Source organism: Archocentrus centrarchus, chromosome 5 (assembly GCF_007364275.1).
Source record: "Archocentrus centrarchus isolate MPI-CPG fArcCen1 chromosome 5, fArcCen1, whole genome shotgun sequence".
In the NCBI taxonomy this organism is placed as follows: domain Eukaryota; kingdom Metazoa; phylum Chordata; class Actinopteri; order Cichliformes; family Cichlidae; genus Archocentrus; species Archocentrus centrarchus.
The window spans coordinates 28283903-28295202 of record NC_044350.1 but is presented as its reverse complement, the minus strand read 5'-3'; the positions used below and the strand labels follow the sequence as shown (position 1 = coordinate 28295202).

The 11300-nt window shown below is 39.8% G+C and overlaps 1 protein-coding gene across 1 annotated transcript in view; it reads right to left on the bottom strand.

Moving 5' to 3' along the window:
* The window catches only part of nav1b (neuron navigator 1b), a 67748-nt gene that overhangs the window by 22127 nt on the left and 34321 nt on the right, over positions 1-11300 (bottom strand). Inside the window, exon 7 of the mRNA XM_030729134.1 lies at positions 44-194. Within this exon, the coding sequence (XP_030584994.1) occupies positions 44-194 (151 nt within the window). The remainder of the gene's footprint in view (positions 1-43; positions 195-11300) is intronic.

Here is an 11300-nt window from a genome sequence, read left to right as displayed (position 1 = left end):
ATGCCACATGCTGTATTATAGACTGGTAAAGTATTTCACTAACCATAACAGAGGAGTTGCGCCTTGATCCCAAGGGTGTGTTTGGGAGGGAGTTGAGAGATGAGCTGGCGTTGAACTCCTCTGAACTGAGGTTCTCCGAGCCATCGCCGTCACCGTCGCTGAGTCCACTACTGATGGAGCTGCTCTCATCCCAGCTAAAAACAGACAGAATGACCAATTAGCAAAAGAGCGCCACTGAATGTGTGAATGTAAAGTATGAAAAGGTGCAGAACTCCGTGCTTAAAGAGAAGAGAAGTCTTGCAGCAATGTTAGTATGTCCATCTGGCTTCAGCAGGCTGTCTCTGGAGGTGGCCACATGCTTAAACAAGCAGGTAATTCCAACTTGGCTATTCTGCTTTGATTCAACTAATATATCAGAGCTCAAGGCTCTGGTGAACAACTCCTCAGGAGTGTGTCCAAAATTTTTCCTTAATTTCTGGTATACATGTATCAAATAACTCTGCCTTTAGGAACTTCAAAAATAAGATTTAAACCCACTCCTGCTTAGTAAGTCCCATATATTCTGATAATAGTCCAAGAAATTGCAATTTATTCATTTCAACTAATTCAGAATCTGACAGTTCAAACGCATCAAAAAGCTGTGTATCACAACACCATAAAGTGCCAAATTATAACAGGAGACATCATCAATTAATAGATGCTTCCCTGCATTTTCTGACTTCTTCAAAAAATTTATGCCTGTTTGAAACTTTCATCAACCTACAAACCCCACCATTCACAGGGGCTACTAAACCCTTTTAAAACACACCACTACAACTCCGGTGGGGAAACTCCAGTCTAGCAATCGTAATAAAATGGTCAGTGTGGGCAGTAAATTTTAAGTCAGAAAAATGGGGGCTTTACCATATTTTAATAAATCGTCATGACAGCAAAGCTAGGACAGCATTCTTTGTAGTTCCTTTACCACAGCTTCAAGACATGCTGATGAATCACGGTAAATAAAAAGTATGGTGACTGACAGTTCAGTGTTTAGAAAGCAGTCTGTTATGCTCTAAAGAAGCAGGATGACAGAAATCAGAGTGACATGCTCCTAAACCCTGCATGACCCTTCCTAACAGCCTTCAATGAAATCCTGTCTCGCCTTGAAACAGATGCTGCCACATTGGCCCTTCTCCTGAGGCCAGAGGGGAAGGGCAGTCCCAGCATGGCCCAGAGAAACTGGTCACTGGACATCAAATCTCTGGAGGCGCTCATATTTGAAAACACAGTTCAAGACGAAGCCTCTCAGTCAACCAAAACATCACGAGAGGATAAAACAGTTCAATCACAGTGGGAAGAGTAAACCATTTCACGTGCTTTAGAAGAGCAATGATGCCTTGTTGAACTTAAAAACTGTATCTCCAGAGAGCTGAATGCAAGTCCAGCTCATATTTTGTATAATTACGTTCCCCATCATTACTACTGGCAGCCACAGGTGGTAATCAAATTTGTGTTGGCACTCAGAAATGTTGCACAGTGGAAAAGGTAAATTAATATGACTCTTAAAAGCGGAGTAACTGCTCGAGCTGAATCAGTTCTTTTCCTTTTCTTTGGTTTTCCCCACTGAGCTCAAAATGCTCTTTGTGGGTCTGCAGTCTGCAATTAGCAGAGGCATGGAACATGGAATTGCACAGGAAAATACAGGGAGACAAAAATGGTTTATACACACATTCAGAATGGATTTAAACACATGGCTTGAGCTGAGTTATAGTCACGGTTGTAAAACAGAGAAGAAGCTTTTCTCGACACTGCGTGCTGGTTTTAAGGAGTTTTGATCTATAAAAGCAGTGTTTCAGCAAAGTGATTTGTGGCCACATATATGTGACCTCTTGACAACTAGAGTGTAACATAAAATAAATGTTGGATCTGAGAAAAAGTTCCAACATACCCGTAAGAATAACAGTGAGAAAAGTTTCATGATTTACATTTAGCACAGATGTTTGTGGTATGTTTGAACAATGCCTCCTCTGTCAGGGGCAACAGAGGGGCCATGAATAACCCCACAGGGATGTCAGCCTAGGAAGAGGCAGGAGGGCCTGTGGGCTGTTGATATTACAAGCCAAGCTGTCTGCTCTCAGAGGTAAAATCCAGACAGAGAGGGTGGGAGTAGACCAACATAGTGCATACTTCATACATTGAGTGGCAATTAACATTTTGTTTTCTGTGGCACAGCTCCAAGGCATGTCTGATTTGTGTCCATTTGTGATTTGTGAGCTGCAATAGTGTGAATATTTCTTCTGTTTTAATAAGATTGAAGGGCGGTTGGTGGGGCAGAGCAGGGCGGGGACGTTACAGTCACTGTCCGGAGCTGGGAGCGGATTTAGCAGCCTTTGGTGGACTGGATAGACTGAACAAGAAAAAAAAAAAATACATCGCATTTTTTTTTCTGGGTTAAAAAGATATCCAGGTTTCTTGGCAAGGTCCTTTGGTAACAGTGTAACTATCAGATCAGATCAAATTGCACACAGGAAAAAGGAAGCATCGTGTAGGTCAATCTGGCAATGTGTGTGCAAGTTTCTGCATTAAAAAAAAAGAAAGAAAAGAATAATGATGTGGCTCCTGGGGGAGCATGACTGTAGCTGAACGAGTGGTGAAGACATCCTTCATTATACAGATAGCTGTGGTAGCAGCCCCACCATGTCTTCCAAGAATGAAAAGGTTTTTTTTTTTTGTTGTTTTTTTTTCCACAACTTCAACTGCAAAATCAGCCTAAACATATGAAGCGCGTGCTCGTGACAGCATTAAGCTTCATGCCACAAAAATTCACAATGAACGGTAAAAGTCAAGAAAAATAATCAATTCACAGAATTTTACTCATAAACAATTTGATTATACTGTTATGTTATTATACTGCTGCTCAAAAACGAAATCATATCTCTTCGCAGACAAACATAAAATATCAGGGTTGGGGGGGGGGGGGCAAATAAGGATAGATAATGTACCTGCGGTGATTAAATATTATTAATAAATTACCTTGGCGTTAAAAGGAAAGTCCTCCTTGCTCCCGTCGCCGGCTGCAGCGGTGGAACTTTACCGACCAAAACACGCCCGCTCATTTGTGACTTGTACAGGTTTGGAGTGAGCGCAAAGTCACTTAATTATCCGCGCAGCTTTCAGATTCATATCCTCCGCGAGCAAAGACCCCTGCTCCCTCATTCAGCCAGAGGAAAAGAAGCATTGCGCCTCTCAGCATTCAGGCAACACCCCCTCCCACAAAGACAAAAAAAAAAAAGGAAAGTGAGGAGACCGGAGAGACCCCGATACTCCTCCGTGAGCTGACGGCCAATTGCCGTCGAGCAGTGGTAACCATGACAACCCCAATTACTCCCTGGGGTGTAATCCCTTATTTCACCCCCTTTAATCTGAATATTTGATAGCTTCACCTGAAGCACTAATTACAATTTTTTTTAAAAGGAAGATATCAATACGTTTGAGTACCATTGTCATTTTTCGCCCCCTAAAATCTGAATTTGTGTTTTCCCACTTAGCCTAGTAATGAAGAACATCTTAAAAGCCAAGCATGTGTGGCATGACGAGATATTGGCTGGCTCCTTGAGGGTTTATAGAAGATGGAAATAGTGCTTTGAACCTGCATTCTTTAATGACCAGCAGGGGGCGACTCCTCTGGTTGCAAAAAATCCGATTTTACAAGTTTATGGGGAAACCACCACCACAGGCTGCACTGACCTATGTCCCCATTGGAGTCCTGCCAGTGGATTCAGAAATAAACATCCAAAAAATTATTATTATCATTATAAAACTTTACAAGTGCTATAAATGGTTGAACTACAAGAACTAAATTCCAGACTCAATAAAATTTCTTGTCGGTTGCATAAGCCGAAAGTCTTTTTTTTTAATCCCCAAAATAAAATATGCATGAATCATTAATGCAAAGAGGAATAAATGATTCACCTTGTTCTGCATGTTACTGTGCTTTTTTGCCCTCATTCAAATGCAGTACAATGAACACCCACTGTCTTAAATTAGCATCACGGCTGAGAACAGTGTGTTCAGTTTTTTAAAATCCATCTATGATGGATATCATGGACTTTACCTATTCTTGATCTTTTCGGCATTTAAACTACTGTTCATATATTTTATCTTTGCCTGTTCTCCTACTTTACTGTAAATTCCCCTTTATGGACCTCCAGTTTAAATATATACGATTAAGATGATACAGCAGGCTAATGTATTGTATTTACCATATATATTGCATAGTTTAGCATAAAATCTAATGAGCTTAGCTATATACTATCGATATAATACCACTGGGCCTGCTACAAGTAGGGGGATTGGAGTGAGGGTGGTGTTAACCGCATGGGATCCTGTGATTTTATGACATGAAATATGGCAAAACTTTATGTAAGTAATCAGTGCCAGCTCCTTTTATGATTTTTTTTATTTATTGCAAATTACAAAATGGTTTTATTTATAAGGCACTATTCCAATGGAAATGTCCCACTTTAGCCATAAGAATAGGGCAGATATTCGTGTATATATAGTGTGTCTTAGTGTAAATTTGTTTTGGACTCTCTTTCCCCCAGTGTCCAACAATTGCTGAATTGTGCTTATTGTTCAGAACTTCAGAATCACTCATATCCACAGACTCCAGTGTAAACAAAGTCCATCTTAGAGCTGAAGTAAATCTTTTAAACAGACTTACAAAAGGAAAAAATTTAAAAAGACCATGTAAACAGATATTTCTATACTTGGACTTCCTTTTTCCATTAAGGAGAAGAGTACCATAATTAATTTCCCTAAACATAAATAAACTTCTAAGGCCAAGCTGGAAAAACTCTTTCCAAGGTGAGGCTTGAATCACTGCGAATGCAACCACAAGCCCACAGATGACACAAGGACCTCCACTGAGGCATGGGTAGCCTTGAAAGGCCTCCCTCCCCCTTTCATTGACAGAGGTGATGATCTCACCAGATCACAGCTCTGTAAACCTCTCCAGGAGGTAACAGCTCTATGGACCAAGAAAGCTCAACACCTTGTCCACATCATCAGTTAAAATCAGTTCCGTGTGTGCCTAACAGAAATCATTTACATTCAAAACGCAGTAACGAGACACCATGTACTTAAAGTGACATGAGTCATTTCTTATTTCGCAAGGTCCTATAAATTAAAAATGGAAAAACAAAGATGTAGGGAAAAAAACATATAGTTTGGAGCCAGCTTAAATGGAATTTGGGAGGACTGTGGTTTTACTTTTAGTTAAAAATAAACAACTATACTGCTGCCAGTGTGACTCCCAGACATACAGCCACCCCTCAAAATATCTATAACAGAAGATGCAAACTTGATAAAAGCTTGTTTTGTCTGTCTCCTCTTCATACCTGCCCCTCCGTCTTCTGAAAAGAGGCTACCATTCTCAGCCTGCTGTCCTTTGAATTTTGCTCACAAGCAACATGAAACATTTTGTTTAAAAGACGTGTTGGTTACTTCAAAACTTTACTTTCTAATAGCTAAACATGGATAATTATTTCGCTGCCTAGAATGGTGAAACGATCTAAACTGTTTACCGTGCAAAAAAAGGACTGTGTTACTCACATCTCCTGTTTATCTCAGCCAGGCCACAGTGGTAATAAACACGATGACATTCGAAAAGCCTTTAAGTCATGTTTGTGCTGTATAGTAACAGCTGTCCAGCACTGATAACCAAATGGCATGTGTTAGAAACATTTGTACATTTGCTTACATGGAATGCTATTGAGTAATTATGCCACCACTGGGTTTGTGGTATTTACGGACTCATAAAGCACAGATTAAACCCATCTGTGAGAAGACACAGTACCTTGTTTTGTTTTTCCTGTTTTTTTTTTGGTTTTTTTTACTGAGGCAGAAAAGCATTTTCAGGATTGGACCTCTACTGTTGAATAAATGAAAAGGATATTAGAGGGAATACATGGCAGCGACGGAAATCTCAGATTTTCCAAAGGCCTCTTTTCATCCGTCTGAATTAATCAGCGCACACTGGCAACAAATTTAGTAACAAATTAAATAATCACTGAATATTGGGTGGCTGTCATAATAATAATTGTTCATGTAAGCATTTTCACACTGAGAGACAACAAAAAACATCGTGTCCCTGAATGATTTTAATCTCTAAATCTTTTGGGAAAGTTCTCAACTGGTTGCTCTCATTCAGTCAAAACAGCATTACTGATGCTAAAGTTTGTTTATTTTTCGCCATCAAACCATTCAGAAGTCAGTGTTAGATGGATATATAGATATTCCATTGTGCTGTTTTTAAAACTGCTGTTGTAAAACTTCGTTATGGTGAAAGAGGCTGAAAGAAATGAAAACGGTAAGAGTAGAAATGTGGTGCAATGACATCTGATTTCCAGCAGGAGGCACACTGATTTCAAGCTGTGCCTCCTATGTCTGCAGTTTCATGTTCGTGCTCTGCAGCTGTGTTTTAAAATGAGGCACAACTTGGCATTTAGAAAAAGCAGGACTTTGATTTTGAGACCTTTGATGGGAAGGAAGAGCCGACATTCTTCTATTGTGTGCATTCAGCTCAGAAGTACAATGTGGGAAATTGCTTTAGAAAGACAGCACTGTGTTCAGTGATTTGTGTCTGCTTAAATACTATTCATGCAGGGAGCCTACAGATGAAAAAGCTACACATCTCTGATCTTCACAGTCCCTAATTTTGATCTGTATTGAGCTTGACCATAACTAGGCAAACAGGACTGGGCAGCCTTCGCCACAGAGCAGCAGCATATCAGCAAAGCAAATGTGCTCTGAGATGCATCAGTGACTGACTTGGAGATTGCAGCTGCACTGTCTCTTCAGATCCCCAGAAAATGGACTCGTCGTCTGATTTTTGGACTGGAAAATTAATGTACCGGCTCCATCTACCTCATGAGAAACATCCCCCCCTCACAGACACAGCCAACAATACAGACACCACACTTCACATCCTGAGGCATCCAGTCTCCTGCAGTGCCACATTTACAGGCTGATAGTGTGGAAATCTGTGCTGTTCTGGTATTATGACATTGCACTGTTTCATTGTGTTGTCCCGCACTCTGTTTTCATGTTCTGATTAATGTGGCACTTAACTCTGAACTTGAACTGCTTGCTGCCTGAGTAACACAACGTCTGTAACGTCTGAGTGGAAGCAGAACCAAATCCAACATGAAGCAAATACATTTTAATCTAAAATGAATGAATCAGACTTCATTAGCCATACTCAAAACAGATAATCTGACAACTCCCACTCCAACAAACATATAGTGGGGAATAAAGGATTAACAAGTACCATATGATTCACGTTTTTAAACATAACCAAAAAAAAGTAGATGTATCACATTTTCCACTTGGGGCTGAGTTTTAAACACTGTTTGAATCCAAACTGTGCACCCAGACGACCACACGCAGCCATGATACAGGGATGATTCATCCTCCCTGGGGTGTTGCTGTAATGGTTCATTATTCACATGGCTGAGGATGATGGCGAAGGTGGAGGCACACTGGTGTTGGGGGAGCCTTTTCAAGTCAGTATGTTACTGACCTTTGTTGGGGAATGAGAGCTCCATATTGACCCCAGATGCGTTTGAGCTGCTGACTGTGGGAAAATGTGTGCAACATTTATCTGTCTAACTCAACAGTATCACAAAGGAGGTTCTTCTTATTTCCATTATCACTTCCCTGTTAACCATTTTAAAACAAATACAAATAAACTTTGCTTATAAATGGATGCAGTAATCAGAATCAAGAAAATCAAATCCCTTTTTACTGAGCTATAGCCTATAAATGACAAACTCTGAGTGCTGGCCTCACTAAACTGTAATCTCAGCAGCGCCTGCGGGGGAACCAGAACAGAAAAGCCAAAGACCAACTTTGGAGCAAATGGGTTTAAGTGGGTTTTGAAAACGTGTTAGGCTTCAGCTGTCAAGGAAGCACTTGGTGATGATAAAAAAGGTCCAGCTCCGTCAGGAAAAGGAAATTGAATGCAGACTAGCACGGGCAATTATCCAGGATCAGAGGACTGCAGCAAACTCTGTGTGCATTAGAGAATGTCCTTGTTGACACAGTTTCCATGAAGCTGTGAAATATTTAAAAAATTAGAAAACTGTACTCACTTTCACACATGCCAAGCCTTTAACCACACAAATGACATTGCCAGAGGAGCAAACTAAGCCGAGGTCTTACCCCACAATATGTAGTAAAGCAAAGATAGCAATGACATGTATTCAGCACTTAATAGGACCCAAAGACCCAAAGGCACAGATTCAGAAAAAAGAAGCTTAAATTATTTTTTCCCACCCTTACTGCTATAGTAAATCATGGCTATTCCATAATACAAATGGAAATATAAAAAATATAAATAACACCTTTTTAGGCAAGCATCTAACCCCCAAAGTTCCAGTTATAAAACAGTCTAAGTGGTTATGGTGCTGTCTTTACATCAGCTTCTCTTTGTCCATCTGCCATTCTCCTAATTTCTCTTTGCATGCTTCTTTCACTCTTTCTATAGCTCAAACAAACAAACCAGCGGTGAATGCACGCACGCACACACACACACCCTCCACACATACACCAGTTCAGCAGCTATTACACTGACACACAAGGCAGCTCATCACTGGGTCAGTGGAAGACGGTTGCCATGGCAGCACATCCCGAGCCATGTTGCCGCATGATCAGAAGGGTGATGCTGCTGAACCAGCCTCCTTTCTCTGCTCTGCCCCAGCAGCGATAAAGAATGACACGATCACAGGACAACGGAAAGGGATAAAGCATTTTGCTTCTCTTGTCTTATAGAGCATTTCACCTCTACGAACCAGCTATGACGAGACTGTGTTATTTGTGAATCTACAAACTGTCTGTGGTGCCATCACACATTCCATAAATTCTCCCAATAAAACCACTTCATTCGTGTGTACTATTTATCCAAGTGAAATTTGCACTAAAAACACATTTTTACTACATATCGCACCAAAGTCCTTAACACAATCTTAAATGATAACATCATAAATGCACATTATATGCTAACAAAAATGCATTCTATACATTATAATATCAAGACATTCACAAACAGATGCAACATTCCTGTAAATTCTTCTGAGTGACAGAAACACACATTTTTAAAAATCACATGATCTATTATCAGCAAAGGCTCAAAGCAGGCAAAATAAATTAATCAAAAAAATATATATATTGTCCTGCATCTCTGATAACTTTAAAGCATTTTTGTATTAATGGGTTCAAGTATGACTACTTAAGAGCTTACTGCTTCGGTTTAGTAGCCGACTCCAGTGAAAAAGCTTTGATAGACTAACTGCACATGCCCAGCATCAAACAGCTGACAGATTAAAATTCACCTGGGAGACTGAAGTATGATGGCTGTGGTTGTGGTGTGTGTGTGTGTGTGTGTGCTGGATGATGAATTTGCTGCATTGTATTTAGTGCATTGATTATACATTACTGTGTTTACAGCCTCCTTCTTTGTTCCTGAATAAACAGTTAATATGGGCGACTGTATGCATAAGGGCAACAGACCGTGATTTGACTAAAGTCAAACCAGTTTTTCAAAAGTAACATTTTTAAGCAAGCACTAATCTTAAAGATAATGTTGGGCAAACGAACCTGCTATCTATTGAAAAGCTTATGGTTTTGTTCTATTAAGGCGAAGTACCTCACATTTTCTGTCTCGTGGATTAAGCGAGTGTGAGGAAAGGAATAAAAAACACTGACCTCAACTTCTTGTGGTCATCACCAGCTCATTATTGAATTTAAGTGGCCTTTGCTCTACTGTCCTTAGTCAGGAAAAAAATTTGAAGGCAGTCCAAAGGTGAAAACATGCTTACTTTTCTTTACTTATAATTTAAGGTTTTCAACTGTTAATCTTTGGAGAAAATACAAAAATTAGGCTTTATTCATCTGATTAACTAAATGACATTATGGAAAAAACAAGTAATTTCCTCAGTGAGTATCTGTATTAGGCATGAAAAGCTAACTTGAACCTGAATGCTCACACACACTACGGCTTAATGTCTGTAAAACATCAACCATAACTGACTCGACACTGCTAAAGATCATACTGAATGCTGAACAGGAGTGATAATGTAAATGCCAGATATGGAAAAACCACCATCAATTTAACGTGATTGCTGCTCCACTCATAAACCAGCCTCTCAAAATATGGCTTACAATGGGGTGATATCATATGAGTTATGGTTAAAAACTGGCAATATGGTGTGAAGAACGTAGCCACAGGAAACATTTATGATTCTTGACGTGGTCAAGGCTAAATGAGAAGCCACCTCAACACTCTAATGTGACCTAAAATACAGCAGCTTGCTTCCTGAGCAGTGCAAGTGAAATGAGAAAAACAAAAACCCTTGCTAGCTTCACTGCCGGCCAACATTTCAAGCAGACACTGAGTCTACTGAGGGCAAAACAGAAAATTATGTACAATTTTGTTATTACACTGTATGTAATCATAGCGATCTCAGTTGTAACTCAATGTAAACACATCCTTTTAGTAGAGAACAGTCAAGAAGAAAACGTGCATAACAGCACAGTACAGTTGTCCAAGAGGTGATGATTATATAGCAATATATAAGGCAGTGCTTTCTGCTACTGGAGTGGACTGCATTACATTGTAAGGTGGGATAGCAAACTTCACTGCTTAGTGGTCTCATTGTGAAGTCAAGATCTAAGCATTTTTACTGTTGCCGTCTTAGTGTTTTGAAACCAGATGTGATGCATGAGAGTGGATTTGGCTGAGAAACAGAGGGACTCTGCATGCCCATATGGTAGTAAGTTCTCAATCACAAGGTAGGGTCTCTATAAAGCTCGGCCCGCTTGATCGTTGTTTTTGAGCATGAATGACCTCATGTTGTGTTAAACAACACATGAAACTAGCAATAGAGACCACAGGAGGATCAAGATCAAATCTGCCAGATTTAATTTCTTTGTTTTAGAGTTCATCTGTGGACAAACGTTGATTATGAAGGATTAAATAATTATTATTCCATTAACTGTAGCTGTATTGTTCGGTGGCATAAGATTTGAATGACGGCAAATGGAAGCAGCAGAATAGCACCTGTGTATCATTTTTTAGGAAGGTTGTATTCTTTTTTATTTCAATTTCATTGGAACAAAGTGAGTAGAGGCTTCTCCTGTCTGAAGGAAAACTGGAGCTGATGCGGAAACTGATTTATATAGTATCAGATTATTGATGATGAAGACACACTGTAGCAGTGATTATTGTCTTTTTGGACACCTTGTGTAAGCAGTGCTGTCTG